The sequence below is a fragment of the Morone saxatilis genome, unplaced genomic scaffold (genome assembly GCF_004916995.1).
Source record: "Morone saxatilis isolate NCDOM2014 unplaced genomic scaffold, NCSU_SB_2.0 Contig17, whole genome shotgun sequence".
Classification (NCBI taxonomy): domain Eukaryota; kingdom Metazoa; phylum Chordata; class Actinopteri; family Moronidae; genus Morone; species Morone saxatilis.
The window spans coordinates 21,949,022-21,966,093 of record NW_023339729.1 but is presented as its reverse complement, the minus strand read 5'-3'; the positions used below and the strand labels follow the sequence as shown (position 1 = coordinate 21,966,093).

Below are 17,072 nucleotides of genomic sequence, written 5' to 3'. Positions count from 1 at the left end.
TTTATGAAAATCTGTTACACAAAGGAGTAGGGAGTAAACTCTCGGGGCTTACTAATTATCTGGTTTGCAAAATAATAAATGCCCACCTGTGATGAAGTAGTTCACTTGTTTGTTGATGTCCTCAGAATCATCATCTGTAGTGCTGAGGATAGCGATCACTCCGCTGGGAGGAGGGTCATCTTCACTGACTGTGCCTTTGTAGATTTCAGCAGTGAAACGGGGTGGGTTGTCGTTTACATCAGCAACTGTTACCTCCACTCTCGTGCCAGTAACGTGTTGGACTTTGTCGCCTTGGTCTGTGGCTAGGACAGCAATGGAGTATTTCTCCATCTTTTCGCGGTCTAGCTCTTTTAGGGTGGTCACCCATCCGGTTTCGCTATTAACAGCAAACAGCTCAGAGATCTCCTGCAAGTTCTGCTTGGGGTCAAGGCTGTAAACAACGTGGCCATTGGTTCCAGAGTCTTGGTCGGTGGCTTTGACTTGGATCACTTGAGTCCCGCTTGGAAGGTTTTCCACAATGACAGCCTCATAAGGGTCTGACTCAAAGGCTGGTTTGTTGTCATTAAGATCTTTCACTTGGATGTTTACATCTACAGATGCCACTACGTCATAGTTCTCATTTTTGGTTTGGGAAAGCAAAGTGAGTTGGTACCATTTGGTCGTCTCATGGTCGAGGCTTTTCTGAAGCTTCAAGGCTCCACTGTCTCTGTCTACAACAAACACCTCATCTTCATTGCTCTCGGGAGTGTTGCCTTTCACAAGGCTGTAAACGACTGGTTGCTCACTTTCAGCCTGTATTACATCAATCTCTGTGCCAATGGGAAGGTCTTCTGCAATTGTATAGCGGTAATGTGCTTCAGTGAATTTGGGAATTGGAGTCTCTGGTGCGACAATCCTAATGTAAACCTGCACAACAGAATGTTTTGGTGGATTCCCAGTATCTTTTGCCCTTACAAAGAATGCATAGAGCTCATTTTCAAGTCCAATGAGACTCTCTTTGGTTACAATGACCCCAGAGGTTGGGTGGATTTCAAAGTTCTCCTCTACGTTTTCAACATCTGCTTCAATTGAATACTCAATGTCAGCATTGCTTCCCTCGTCCATGTCTGAAGCAGCAATTTTAACCACGGAGGTTCCCCTTGGGACATCTGATGCAATAGTGGCTTTGTACTCAGCTGCCCTGAATTGTGGAGCATTGTCATTGACATCTGTGAGAATGACATTGACTATACAAAAGCCTACTTTTCCACCGCCATCTTTAGCTATGAGAGAAATAGGAATAACCTTCTCAACCGTATTCTCACGATCAAGACTCTCTAGAGTGAAAATCTCTCCATTTTCATTGACAGAGAACTTGTCTTTTGCAAAGTCATTGACAATCTGATATGTTATTTGTCCATAAATGCCTTCATCATCATCTGTTGCCTTTGCTTCTGCTACCAAAGTACCAACAGGTGAGTTTTCAACAAGCTCTACCACATAGTCCACCTGAGAGAAGGTGGGGTTGTGGAAGTTGGCACCAATAACTGTTATCATGACAAGGGCTGAGCTTCTAAATACACCGTCTGATACTGACACGTTGAGGTTGTAAAGAGGCTGCATATGTGGCCTACGGTGGTTGGAAATGAAAATGGCACCTGTGTATTTGTCAATGGAGAAGTTCAGATCCTCGTTGCTGGATATAATGGAGAACTCCAAGTTATCTGAGTCTGAGCTATCAGCATCAGATGCTTGGACTTGGGTGATGAAGTGTCCTCGTGGGGCCAATTCACTAACAGTTGTTTTGTAAGTGTGCTCTGTGAATACTGGAGCGTTGTCATTCAAGTCGGTAATGTCTATCGTCACAAGGACATCACTAGAGAGGGCTGGAACTCCTCCGTCCACAACACGGACTCTCAACTTGTGCTGCTGGATCTCCTCATGATCAAGAACTTGAGCTGTAGAGATTATTCCTGTGTCACGGTCAATAGTAAAATAATCAGAGCTTTTCCCCTTTTCCTCAACCAACTGAAAGAACACTTCTTGGTTATTACCAGTATCAGAATCTTTGGCATCAACTTGCAAAATTGGTGTACCAATGACAGAGGCCTCTGAAATATTGGCATAATAGACCTTTGACACGAACACAGGGGCATTGTCATTTACATCTTCCAGTATGATATCAACAAACACTTCAGAGTGTGCTCCAGTCAGAGAATCTGTGGCTCTTACATTTAACTTGTAAGCAGGATGTGTCTCAAAGTCCAGAGGTTGTATTACATGAATTACACCTGTGTTGAAATCAATTGAGAACTGTTTGAAAGGATCACCCTCAGAGATGGTGTACACAATACGAGGGCCTTCAGAATCATTGGCCTGTACATGAAGCACAGGTGTGTGTAACTGAATGTTTTCAGGGATTTCAATGCTGTAAAAAGCTTTCTCAAACACTGGCATTGCTTTGTTCACTACTGTTATTGGCACTTCTACTTCTGCTGAGAGTGCTGGCTCTCCACTATCCTTTGCAATAACAACGATGACAAAGTCTGTGTTAAGCGACTCCTTCTCAAATTTCTTTCTGAGGGAAATTTCACCAGACGGGCTAATTTGAAAGTGCTCCTGTTGTTCTTTCAGGAGATAATGGATATCTGCATTCGGGCCCATATCTTTGTCCACTGCTGTGACTTGTCGGATGACCTGGCCTTCCTCTGCATCCATCTGGACCAGGGCATGATAGGGAAGGTTCACAAACATAGGTTTGTTGTCATTTATATCTTCCACTGTCACAGTTACTAGAACATGAGCCCCATCTTCATCTGTGTCCTCTTTAGTCACCTCAACAACGATATCAAATGTGTCCTGTGCCTCACGATCAAATGGAATCCCAGTGGTTGAGACGACTCCCGATGTGCGGCTGATATCAAACTTGCTGTCAGGGTTTAAAATTTTGTAAAACAAAGGCTCATTCACCTGGTTCCCAACAGCAGCAATGACAGCTAGTGTTTTCTTCTCATAGGAGTTTTCTTGGACATAGGCTTTGTAGGACTCCCTGGTGAACTTCAGTTTACTCTCCTTGTTTTCCTTTACATTTATCTTTACCGTAGCAACAGTGGCAAATCTCCCATCGGAAACCCTAACCTTTAATTCATATCGGCTCCTGAGCTGTGTGACATTCTGAATAGATATTATGCCTGTGATTGGATCCATTTTAAATTTATCACCAATATTTCCCTCGGAGATAGAGAAGAGAAGTTTGGAGTTAGGCCCAGAGTCTGAGTCTGTAGCATTGACCTTAATAACTTCCACTCCTTTGTATGTTGGCACTATGATGGTTGTCTCATACAGTTCTTGGCTATAAACTGGAGGACAGTCATTAACATCAATTACTTCAATGGTCACGTTGGCCGCCGTCTCTGCAAATAGGCGTGGCATTCCTAGATCATGGACCTGGACTGTGAAGCGGAAAACATTCCTCTGTTCGTAATCCAAAGTTGTTGTGATTCTGATGGCTCCAGTGCTTGAGTCAATAGCAAAATAGTTATGTGCGAAAGGTTCGACAATTTGATAGATGAGCATGGCATTCTGTTCACAATCAGCATCAGAGGCACGAATGACAAAGGGAGTGTTTTCACGGGTCAGAACAACACTGTTGATGGGGGCCGACTCACTGATTACTCCTTTGAATTCCCTCTGGAGAAAGATTGGCGCATTGTCATTTTCATCCTTTAGATGAATCAAAAGTGTTGTGTTGCTGGCAAGTCCGGCCATATTGGTGCCTTGTATGATGAGGATGTACTGAGGGATGGTCTCATAATCTAAAGCTTTCTGGGTCACCACCACTCCCGAGTTTGGGTTTATATCAAATGCGTTGTTAATGTTGCCACCTTTTATTTGATAGAAAACAGACGACTGGCTGAGAGTTGTGACCAAGCTGACAAAACTCCCTGGATGGGCTGATTCACTTACTTCAGCAGAAAACTCTTTTTCAGTGAATCTGGGGGCTGCATTGTCAGAAACTGTTACCACAATGTGTACAGTAGCTGTAGTTGACAGTGGAGATATTCCATTATCAGAAGCCTTAACTGTGAGTTCAAACAGGGTCTTGCTGCTGCGATCAAGCTCTTTGGCTACTGTAATTGTTCCAAGAACAGGGTCGATGGCAAATGAGTTTGCAAAATTTCCTGTCAGAAAGAGAACACAAAAGCATTATATATTTTTTGTGGCTGTGCTAGAAATGTTTTGCTGACCTGTGATATGTGCCTGGCATGTAATGGCAAACAGGTATGGTAAAAAAATAAACCAAAACATGTATCATGAAGATAGTAGGAGTAGTTTTTCCTAACATTATAAATCCCAACGTCATAAATGTTTATTTCCAAAGCAAGCTATTCACTTACATTAAGTCATTTCAGCTATTTCAAATATGCATGTATTTGAGCAAAGAGCTAATAACCATACGTTTCTAGTTCTAATGTAACAGCTTATTGTAGTAGAAAACCATCGTGGGAAATTCTGAGAGGGGATCTGCCCATCTCCCACGTATTTGGAGATCCTCTAGACAAAGTCTTCAATATTCTCCTACTCTTTGTAAAGTATTCCATTCATGATCAAGATCCAGTGGGCAGCAGGACTCAAGATGACTCATACATTTTTACGAGTTGATTTCATTTGCATTATTTTACAATGAAAGCTTTATGTGATGAGAAAAAACCTAGGGAAATGTGGCTCTACAGAGTGGCACAGCAATTTTGTGTGCATTTACCTGATTCAATGCTGTAGACAATCTCTGCATTGTGGCCCTTGTCTTTGTCAAGAGCTGTGACCTGGAGCACAGCCGAGCCTACAGCTGCGGATTCAAACACACGGCCAGAGTAAGGTGTGCCTATAAACCAGGGTGCATTGTCATTGGTGTCACCCACATTGACAATAACACGCACAAGGTTCCTCTTTACTGGGATGTCCTGGTCTCGCACCTAGAAAAGAAAAATGTAGACAGTAACAGACAGACGGACAAGCAGAGGAGGGAGGAAGAAAAACAGACAGACAAGAGTGTGAGAGCCCTCAAAGGATAATTCATTCCTGAATGTTCACATAATAAAAACTATTCCTAATCTGAAAAGCATAGAAACAAAAAAACGTATCTTAATTCACTGGTTATTTCACTTTATAATAAAGCAAACAATTTTGAAATGAACTCATATAGAGGGACTTCTTATAATTCATTTCAACTATTGGTAAATTGTCAGTGTCAGAGTCATACCATGACGGTGAGGATGTGGCGATGCATAGTCTCATGATCCAGTCGCTCAGCAGTGTACAGAGTTCCTGTTCCAGGGTCTAATCGGAACTTCCTCAAGCTGAAGGGATCAGTGCTGCTCAGGAGTGTAAAGGTCAATTTGTTCTTCTCGTCCCGGTCCACAGCGCTGATCTGCAGGACCTCCATCCCCGATGGTTGGTCTTCAGAGACATTTACCTCATACCACTGCTGAGAGAACTGTGGCCGGTGGTTGTTGGTATCAATGACACGGATAAGCACCTACAGGAGAAAAATAAATTGTAGAGAATATTCGATTTTAACACCTGACTTAAATCATTCCCCAAAGTATGCATTTGAAAATAATTATTATCTGAGCCATTTTCAATTCTGTCATTGTGTTAGTGTTTAACTATTATTTGAAGAAAAGCATAATGATAGTATGGTAGTTCTAAAGCAGTGGTTCCCAACCTAGGTTAGGTGTCTTAGGTTCATTAGACACACACAAACACACACATACACTATCAACTTTTCAAATTCTTCTCCCACGCTCCTCAGTAATAAGCAGCCTTGTGTAGATGTAGACCAGATCGATACATATGATGGCAAAAGCAATATTTTAACTGAATGGCCACTTGACGCAGCTAACAGTGAAAACAAGAAATCAATTCTGTATAACCACAATGCATCTAAATAAACTCTTGGCTACATACAGGAGTGGGTGATTAAAAGTGTGTGATAAACCATATGACAGTGAGCTGTCAACAGTGGAAAGTGAGAAGGCCTGTCCAGGCATATTAATAACACATAACTCATCTAAAAGTAATATAACTTTTAGGAAGGTTTAGTGTGTAAATAATGTATTCGAAAACAACTTGTTCAGACTCCATTAAACCATGAAACAAATGTCTACACATATGTGCTTCATTCTTTTGGACAGCAAAAAGTGCAGTCACTGTGTTTTTTTTTGCCGTGCACACAACAAAGAGAACATCCCCAAACTGTAAAATTCCACTGGGAGCATGTTTTATCAACACCAGCCACTCGTCTACTGGACTTCCGACAGAGGATTATGGAGAGCTGCTGGAATGCCATCTCTGCTTCCCAGACCAGCGAGGGGCTTCTACCGTTGCCAAACATGGGGAACAAAGGGATCAGCCCAGATTAGACACCTGCATACCAAACACAAGGGGGTGATGTCCCGTAAGGAAACAGACGAAGCCGAGCTGTTTGGTGCAGGAACAGTGAAGAGGACTATAGTCACAAAAGCTCTGACCAGTTGACAGCTCACTAGCAGACCAGGATTTGTCAGATCTCTGGTCAACACAACTGCCCACTGTTGTTTTTTGTCATAACACTGCTTGTTGAGCACTATGAGCCTATATCAGAGACAAATATAGACTCAACCTGACAGCACTGATAACATTTACAATCTGCTGTGTGCTGTGATGTTGGCAATGCTGCTGAGGTTCACAGATGTCATCTTGCAGGGGGAGCGTTGGGCTGCATGCTGTTTGTCAGTGCTGTAAGCTGGCTGTTTGCCACAAGTCACGTGTCATGAGCGACCTGTGTCACACCACTAATCAGGACGTGTAATGTTGAATAAATACACTTTTCTAATCGGACTTTAATCCTGAAAAGGTGCATGAAATTGTCTCTCTAGTGCATGCAGCACCCTCAGCAAGCTGACAATCTATCTCATTCCAAGCATGTCTTCTCATGTCATGCCAGACATCATATAGCACCAGATCCCTGATGTCTCACAATTTATCTTTGACACACACAGATGCACATGCATGCACCCACACACACACGCTCATAAAATGCGCGCTTCCACACATACATTCACACAAAGAGGCTATCCAATGTGTCTCAATCTGGCCAACGTCAGATAACATGTCTTGTGAATAGTGAGTAGGGTGGTGAGAGCAGATAGTGCTGTCAAGAAGCAGAAAGGAATGGGACCTGGTCAGTAGTATCCACATCTTTCACAATGTACTATTTTATATGGTTTAGAAAGCACACAAAAGGCTATTCAGACCCCCATCCCCCATATGCACACAAACTTGCCTTTCCCTTTTCAAGGCAGCCCTACAACACTTCAAAGAAACTTTGCCCCCAAACATCACAAAACAGCATGATACAGCCTGACTGCAGCAGAAATGTTGGTGTAGAGGAAAACTCTGTAGTCTTTGTATATGGTTACCTCTGGGAATGCTGAAGAGGAACAAGATTGGGACTGAGACACAGACGTGACAGACGGAGATACTAAAGAAAAAAGTGCTGTGACGCTGAGATGAGAGTAAGGAAGAGAAGTGACAGTGAAAAATGAAATCTAAGGGAAATGGTCAAATTTAGAAAACACAGGTTGTGGGTGGGAATGAAAGAAACACACAAACAAAAGATGCGGCTGAGAACACTATGCAAAAAAAAAAAAGAGTCTGAGATACAATAGTCAGTTTTAAAACTGAAGGCAAGAAAACATATAAGTATGAGTGAATAAGGTGAACCTTTGAGTGAGACATAAAGAGAGTCTTTGTAATGTGGACTGAGATAACATGAGAAACAGGAGACCAGGAACAGATTGTGAGCAGAACAGCTTGAGGTACTTCTGAACGGCCAAGGGAGGATGTCATATAGCTGTGTAGATGGGGGAAGGGAGGCTGGGCTGCATGCCGAGGCTGCCTTGTTGGCGCAGCTCCTGGCTATGATGTGCCCAAGCTAGAATGCAGCACCCCTTGTCTACATCAGCTGATCCTTCAGAGACGCCTTCATGGAACTACAACGGTCTAATGGAAAGCACACAAGAGAAAGGCTGACTGTTTCCCACAGACCTCCCACAGACCAAGAGCTTTACATTGATTTTACTACTGGGGTCAACGTTGAATTTAAAATGATTTTTTAATTTTCAGCTCATAGTTTGTCCCTGTCAATTGGAAATAAAATTCAAAAACAAAAGTGTGCTTAAGGAAACACAAAGAAAACAGAACCTAGAATACCTTAGAATAACCAAACACCTTTTGCGTTGTATCCAGAACAGGACACGGGGGGGCTTTCATTGTGCTCATTGTCCTCCTGTGCAATGCGTAGGAGAGGAAGCCCCCCTGCCAGGTGGCAGGTTTTGGGCAAAGGCAGGGCACTGGCACCAGGCACTCGAACATGTTCCCAAAACAGGATTAACACAGCCCACTACCCACAGAGATCCAGTGCTCTTGTTTTCACTTTATTCTACCCAAAAAGAATAATCATCATCTTTGCATGCATGCCTGGCCAATAAACGTGGAGCTTTTTGAAAAATGCAAAGGAAGAAAATCAGAAACAAAGACAAAGAAGGCTAGAAAGAGAGAGAGAGAGAGAACAAAAAGGGAAAAAAAAACATTCCAAGGAGAGAGAGAAAATAGGCCAGCCCGTCTGGCAGTCCCGCTTCCACATGACTTTGATTTGAGGAATAGATAAGTCCAACTTTGAGCTTTCACGAGGTGTGCTGTGTGCGTGTGATAGGGTAGATCTAATTTGCCGTGAAATTCTCTATGATGCTTTTTTAAAGGTAAACAACATACTGTCCCCAAAGAAAACAAATTCATACCTGATAACCAACAATTACCGACTCTTTTGCATATGATTTCCTATTGAAATAATCTCCTGTTGGATTAATTTTATGTTGCAACCACAGAGCCTGGTTTATGTTAATACAGTACAATCAGGTTGATTAACTAAGGGGTTAATATTACTTGCCAGCGATGAAAAAGTAATGAGTAAACCTACCTCAAGAAGTAAATTACTACTATTCAGTGTGGTTTGACGCAGCCTTAGGCTTATTGGTTAATCACTGTTAGAAAAAAACATGCGCTTCCCAGCAAGAGGTGCATTTACAGTGTCTGCTCACAGAGTAAATACTGTCACTGCTGAACATTGTTATCGGATAAACAAGTTAGTAGCCAAAACACTCAGATGGCTTTCCTGAGACATGAAGCACTCAGTATGCTGTACGCTGACATTTAGAGCAATCCTAAAAATATGTGCAAGTCAACCCACTGCTACTATATGTGATGATACATCACATATGCAGGTAATATGAAGGCTGCATACTACACTAAAGACAACACTTTTTTGTGGAAAATAATTTGGGATGTAATTATTACTAGTATATTAAATTTGTGTAATAGCCACTGTTTCTGTTATTACTGGATGCCACTTTCAGTCACCTATTTGGTTCTCAGAATATCCTAGGCAGCTGGCCTAAATCACATAGTGTGGTTTGTGGGGCACACAAATTCAGTAAATCGGTTCCTTCTACAGAAAACAGCTGACCTACAGTGGTCAGCTGGGTATGAAGGGCTGAATCTTACCACACTCGCACTTCAGCAAGAGAGCCTATCAGTCACAGCTCTAATAATGTGTGCAAAAATATGCACATTCAAAATCTGCAGACAGTGAGAACGAGTGCACTGTTGCAGGCAATAAGCTTCATCTGATATCCTGTAACAAGTGATTATTCTTTGACCCATTTCTTGTGTGAAACTGATGGTTCAATTGAGCTGTGATGGCTTTCACAAATGAAATTCATAAAGCTGATGATGAAGCAGTACTTACAGTAAAACTTGCAATCACACTATCGGATCACACCAGGAAAATGTGAGGTTATGTCATGTTGTGTAAAGTATGATGCGCTGTAAGTTTATCCTCATTTACTTCCAAAGTTACCAAAATCATTAACATTACAGACTGACCAACTTCACTCCAAACTGTGCTCAATAATTAAAAATAAATATGCGCACGTTTTGTGTAAATATAATTTCATGACATCACCATTCCATTTGTGACCATTTAATTGCTTTTCTGTCAAGTACAAGTCCATTTAGTGATCCTACATTTTTATATGACCTCTGAATTAAACAATTCCCCGTAATGTAAAAGGGTTGCTAGTACAGCCGGTCCCACTGAGAATCAGGGCCACTGAGAATTAGACTTTTTGAATAGGTTAACCTTTGAATGTGATTAATTTGACTTAAAATGTCACTGCATGCAGTATTGCTGAGAGGCTTTTAAATAAGTGTCTGTTGCCAGGGCTTTTAAAAAAAAGTGCTTTATGGGGAGAAAAAATCATGGCTGAGAAAATAGGCACTCTGTGACTGTTTTTAAGGTTCTGCACTAAACTAAAGGACGTGCTGCTTCCTCGGATGAGCTGCAAAATGCCAGTGAAGGCGGCGCTTCATCCGAGGCTCAGTGGAGCACAGCAGCCAGATGATGAAAGGCTTTATTCATACGGAGTGACAACAAATAGATTCCTTTTCAGCTACAGTTCTCTGAAGCTCCCCTTTGAGGACAAAGGACAAAACATTTTGAATGCCACTATCACATATGACCCAAACTATCATGTAAAAACGTTCAAAATCTCATGGACAAGGCATGACCATCTGAACAAAAACTAAAGACAACTTGCATGCTTAAAAGCTTTTATCAAGGCTTTGGTATCAGCTGGGGAGCAAGATACATGCAAGAAGTAGGAATAAATCAGCATATTAATATATTAAAATGGAAGTATGCGACTGCTTTGGAAGCTTTAGTTTTATGTTTCATCAAAATGGCTCACATAGGGTCATATGGTTTACAGTACCCAGTACATTTTTTTTCCATTCTAGGTAAAAGCACCTTTTCAGTAGATTTTGCAGTTTGGAGACTGTGCTTGTATATGTATGAGTGTAATATCTTTGGTTATTTAGATTTCATTTAGAAAAGACTGAGGCAATCTGTTCCTCTCAGAGAAAATAAGAGAAGGTTCACAGGTTCAGAGACACAGCAGAGGGGAGGAGTGGAGGAGGCTCAAGAATGTACACTTTAAAAAAAACATCATCCCAGTTGCCTTGCATCATGAATGAGACAATGGAAGATTCCTAGAGTTCAACGCTGAGATGGCAGACAGGGAACAATGAGTACCCACATTATGGTTTGAAAAAGTCTTCATTACGTCTACCAGAGAATATTTTTCTCTCTTTTTATTCAAACAGGACGGACTAATCATTTTTGGAACACACTTATTTACTTTCTTAGATTAGTTACATGAGAAGATTGATATCTGTCTGAACAGTACATAGGAATATACTGCCATGGTTAGTTTACTGTAGCTTAGCATAAAGACTAAAAACATTGGGAAACAGCTACCCTGGCTCTGTCAGGAGCTATAAAAACATCCCACCAGAACCAGGCAACCAGCAAATACTCCAGGAAGTAACTACACCGGTTGGCAGAGATAGGCCTCCTCCTGTCAGTCTTTATGCTAAGCTAAAATAACCAACTGCAAAGTTTTTTTAAGATTTGTGTCCCTATCTGTTCAGCTGATAAGTGTAAATGCTATCTAGTGTTAAAACACAATTCAACCACATCCCACAGGCAGCACCAGATAATATAAGAAAGAACATCTCTTAATACAACACCGCCTTACCATATCACATCCCATATTTTTTGTATCATCTCTTTTTCAGGGCAGCATTATACAGTTAGAAGTCAGGTCATGTAGAGACGTAATGAGACTCATACCTATAAACTGTCATTTTAATCGGGCCAGTTGAGAGCAATGATAGGATCACAACATAAACATAATGCAACAAACAGGACAGTTTGGCTTCACTCATTACCCGTCCCTTAACTCCCCACTATTTCTCACATGAGACAAACAGAACCATGACAACTATCTCATCAGCTTCCAACCGTTTCATTAGTGTTTCAATTACCTGGGTGCTGACAGTTCGTGTCCCATCTGTGGCTTCCACCGTCAGGTTGTAATTTGATTTCTGCTCTGCGTCCAGGGGCCGCGCTACAATCAAGGTTCCACTGGCCTTGCCCACGTCAAAGCGGCTGTCATAATTGCCACCTGTGGAATCATTTTTTGAGCAAACAACAAGGAAGGACAAAAGATTAGCGACAAATCATCGCTCAGTTGTCTGTATGGTTACACAAACATTAAGTGTGGGCGATGAGATGGACATACAAACATCAATTTTCTGCTTTCTTGACATCGAAGATATTAATGAATAGATACACTAATGCTGATGTCATTAACTGTCAGGATAGATTTGTTGTTCATCCTAACATTACCCACATTATAGCTATTTCATGCAATTAACTCTTAAACACACAGTAAAGGTACATAAATGCAAAGTGATGAATGTAAACAACACATCCTTTTAGCACCCTTTTATATACTGAACAAAAGGATGCTAAAATATCAAGGATAAACCATAGAACAGTGGATATAAAATGGAGCTCTAATTCACACAGAAGAGGGGGGTTTCCTGGCTCTCTTGAGAATCTTAATCAGGTCACAGGTTTAAGGGGAAAAAATGTGGCACAACATCAATCCAGTGGCACAATACAATTCAACCACAGCCAACAGGCAGCACCAACACACAGTGTAGGATGATCTCTTAATACACAGCCTATTAGGAGATCCCAGCAGCTACCTTCTGCTGTACAGTTGTGGTCACAAGCCATCTGAAGGATGTAAAACATCTCAGAATCCTCTATGCCGTCTTGCAAAAATCCAACCAAACAGAACATTCCAGAGAAAAGAGGAAAGCAGTAGCAGAGCACAGAAAGAGAGAAGAGAGAAGAAAAGAGACGTGTCAGTCAGACATTGATTAGAGGGAGGACAGGCTGGGAGGAAGGGAGAGGAGGCGAGCATATTTGAAAGCAGTCAATTTAAGTCTTCTCATGCATACAGTGTCTATCATACATAGAAAAACACATTAAAGAAACTACAAATTAAGTTTAAACACTTCAAAACAGAGCTGCCAATTAAAATTGTGAGGAAATATATGGCATCTCAGTTGGCTCACACGGGAAAGCTAAGAAAAGTATCAATATTTATTATGACCTATTAAGTCGTGATCCAATTCTGATATCTAAACACTTCTAGGCAGAGAGTATTAATATGGAAACAGTTAAATAAAAAAAGGTTTCAAGTTTTTGAACTGGATTTGTCACACAGTTCAAAAAACTACAAATAATTTTTCTTCACAATTAGAACTTGCCTTCCCTTCATTTAATGCATATTTAGGCTGATTAAGAACCTACATACAGTAGCAATGTTTCCATCTGAATCTATCACAAATTTCAACCAGATTTCGAGTATTTCAGCAAACACTGTGTGTCTACTATGAATATTTACACTATAATCAAATAGAAAAATAAATCAATCTACAATTTAACATATTTAAATATGTGATTTAAAGGTGCCTTATTAATTCACATGAAATCCACTAGCGTAAAGGGTTGAGACAACAGTTACCGCCATTGTGCTAAGCTAGTTACCTTTAGCGAGAGTTTACCCTTTTGTTCTTCATCATAATTGAATTCATTAAGAGCCTTGTTTAATAAAGGAAATGGATATTTTTCATTACAGAAAACAGAATAGTTCTTGCTTTAGCTAAGGCTAGCCGTGGCTATCTTCCCTGCTAATTTACACCTAATCTCCGGATCTGTCTGTCTCTCTGTGACAATTTCATTTGCTGTTTTTTTACAAAAATCATACATTTCTATGCCATCATTTAATAAAATAAATGCCAAAAGGCAGTTGTGACACAATATGCAGGTACTCCATTTTGGCTTTGTAAAGCAGCTAACATGGCCGCCAGAAAATTTAAGAATGCCAGCTGGACATGATCAATTCTGACTTCTTACTGCTATGCAGTCTAATATGACAAACAACATAATGTCTTAATATACCATACAACATTATTATATTCACATTTTGTTTTTTTTAAGTATATTTCCATAATTCCCAGCCATATAACACACAAACACTATGTTAGTCCTAAAATGTAAGAGCTTTTCTACCTACGAAGCATTTCTGTGACACAATGCATTTCTACAGTATGCATGCACACACACAACAGCGGAGGCGTTTGTGAAGGAGGCCATACCTGTGATTTCAAACCACACAGGAACATCAGAGGATTCTGTGGCGATGACGCCCACCATGTGGGCCACAGGGTCGCTTTCCATTACAGAAAAGGTGAAGGGGGACTCCTCAAAAAGCAGGGGAGCCGCGTCGGCTGGCAGTTCCGGTTTGGGAAGCCACTCGATATGCAGGCGACAAGTGGAGGATTTCTGAGGACGTCCATTGTCGACTGCTTTAATCTGAGCAAGAGGCAGAGAATGAGAGATTTTGTTACACACTGTTATGCATTTTGTTGCAAATGAGTTTCTGCACAGCTCTCTGGTGGATCTTCTGCCTGAAACTCTTCCTCATTAAATATACAGAAAAGTTTGGTTATGTAGTTTACTAGTTAACACTATTAACAGATAAAATATGCCACAAAACCATATAAACTTTTCTACACAGTGTCTACATACTTTAAGTAGAACCACTTATTTATGGCACAAATCCACAGAATGGGTTGTGTTTCAATCGTAAAAGCTTTTCTGTACTCCGTACTGAGCTGTCCACATGGCAAGAGAACCTCGTATTCTGAATAACAAAACACCTTTTGTGTGGTATTCCTTTGTGATTCAACCTATTGTAGGACCTTCAATTATTGTAAACTGTGGTGAGCAGTGTCTTCTTACGGCAGGAAACAACTTTGGATGTGTGGGGACAAAATGGGAAAGGGTGAAAATCAGTTTAAACAGAAAAAGATGAGTGTTAAGTATCACCACAGCGGTTTTCACAGCCAACTGTGATGACTAAACTAAAGGTAAATTCTTGCTGTTTGTCTCACAGGTGAAAGACTGACAGATAACATTCATTTTCACACATTCATTTCCCAGGAATTATGAGATACTTTTCAAAAAACAGCTGCCATGATGAGTAGAAAATAATTCTGTTCTGCACTGTAACAGCCAAAAAGAAGTGTTACAGCATTGATTGACAAATGTAGGACCATGGTAATAAAGCAAACATACTGTACATCCTTGTAACAATTAAGTCCTAATTGGATTTTGTGGGCTGGTGTGAACATGTTCCTTAAAATTTGAAGTAGATGCATCCAAGTGGACTAATTAGCTTTTGGTCCCTTTTAAAGAGACTTTTTTTTTACTGCACTTTTGAACACAAAAACTAAAAGTGGGAGGGGCTGTCAGAGAAACAAAGTGGGTTAGAATACAACAGTAAAACAATAAACGAGCATCTGTTGTAAAAATGTACTGTTCACTGAAGGACTATCAGGGTGAGGACGGGATGTGGCCCTGATATTAGATACTCACTGTAAGAATGTCATATTCTCCAGCAGAAGAGAACTTCTTGGAAGAAACCAGGCCAGTCTTGGGCTCAATAAAGAACTTTCCGTTTTCATCTCCCTCCTCGATGCTGTAAGAGATCTCGGCGTTAGGTCCCTCATCGCGGTCTGAGGCAATGACCCGATACACTGGGTCTCTCTTCGTGGCCCTCTCCTTCTCCGGCCTCTCCCGCTCTGGGAGCTTGATCTTGTAGATCTTCTCCAGAAACAGAGGCCTGTTGTCGTTCTCGTCAAGGACTCGGACGATGACACGGACAGTGGTGGATTTGGCAGGAACGCCGTGGTCAGTGACTGTGATCTGAGGAGAAAGAATAGGAAACTTCAGACCAAGAACGTATGTCGACTCAAAGGGTCGAGGCTAAATGCAAGAAAGCAAAGATCATCTGATGCAGTTAACTTTATAACTCACATTCACTATCTCTTATCTCTAAAGACTCGAATCCCTTTCATAGTTACAAGGTAAATGGAATTTGTAAATATTAGACAGCTGTGTTAGAAATTCATCATTAGAACGTCTAAAACTGATCAAAGATGAGATGAAAAAGGGAAGCGTGCTTTTTGCCTTCATCATGCTTCCATTCCCCTTCTTTCTCTGCAACTTAACTAGCAGCCAAAATTAAAGGCAATTCCCTTAGAGATTTGCTGTCAAATACACATCAGTAACAGGCTGTTGTCTTTATTTTTTAACCCAATAATTGTATCTCTACTGTATAATAAACAAATCCAGTCAAGCAATTGGTTAAAAGTACTCCGTAGGGCATGTTTCTCTACTGATAAGAAATCTCTTGATGTTGTAAAACAGGGACTTTTTCTGAACTATAAATACAAATCTGCTTCTTAAGGTAAAATTTTCCATCAGAAAAAAATACAGATAGAGAGAGATAGATAGAGAGAAAGGGCACAACTTTAAAAGCAGCAATTGCGGTCCCTTGGATGTGCGATTGTTCAGTGGTCAAACCACTCTTGTCTGGTCTGATTTAAGGAGAAACAGGATGGGCTTTCAGACTCTTTCCAAGTTCCTATTTTAGTCTAAAGGTAAGGCTTGAATAATATCATTTTTTGAATAAAGGTCACTGTCACAAGCACCAAAATCTCGTGATTTGGAGGCATTTTCGGGCACAATACCAAATGATGGCAGTGTACCTTTAAGTACTATCTTAAACAAAATTAAATAAGATAATAAACAATTTGATTTGGCAGGGGATCCATTTTCTTATTAATTTTTAAAATAATACTGGACCCACTGTTTCCCCTGGGGGGTTACTAGCTAGGGTTGATGTATTCAGGTAAACATGATTTGTTTCACCTGGAGGCTGCTATGCTGAACTAAAATCTTTCCTAATCTGGAATAACATTTAATATGGTTGACTGTGATCATCAAAACAGTAGGGTGTATGGCTGATACACGAACAACCCACCAGAGCTAATTATTTTTAATTAGCTGCATCTCTTCATTCTCCTAGCACCAGCTGCACTGACTCTTAACTTGCAAACAAAGATTTTGCACTGCTAATAAACATTAAGACAGACCCACCGCCCTCCGCTGACGGTTGGTTTTTTTTTTAAAACCCCAGAAGTACTTGGTATAAAGGACAGTGTCGCAC

General features: G+C 40.8%; 1 protein-coding gene across 3 annotated transcripts in view; it reads right to left on the bottom strand.

Moving 5' to 3' along the window:
- The window catches only part of fat1a (FAT atypical cadherin 1a), a 70,777-nt gene that overhangs the window by 21,510 nt on the left and 32,195 nt on the right, over positions 1–17,072 (bottom strand). For all 3 annotated transcript variants that reach the window (XM_035659859.1, XM_035659860.1, XM_035659861.1), the window contains exons 5-10: positions 15,437–15,766; positions 14,155–14,371; positions 11,965–12,104; positions 5,240–5,515; positions 4,742–4,952; positions 87–4,160 (exon numbers count right to left, since the gene is read on the bottom strand). In XM_035659859.1, the coding sequence (XP_035515752.1) occupies positions 87–4,160; positions 4,742–4,952; positions 5,240–5,515; positions 11,965–12,104; positions 14,155–14,371; positions 15,437–15,766 (5,248 nt within the window). The remainder of the gene's footprint in view (positions 1–86; positions 4,161–4,741; positions 4,953–5,239; positions 5,516–11,964; positions 12,105–14,154; positions 14,372–15,436; positions 15,767–17,072) is intronic.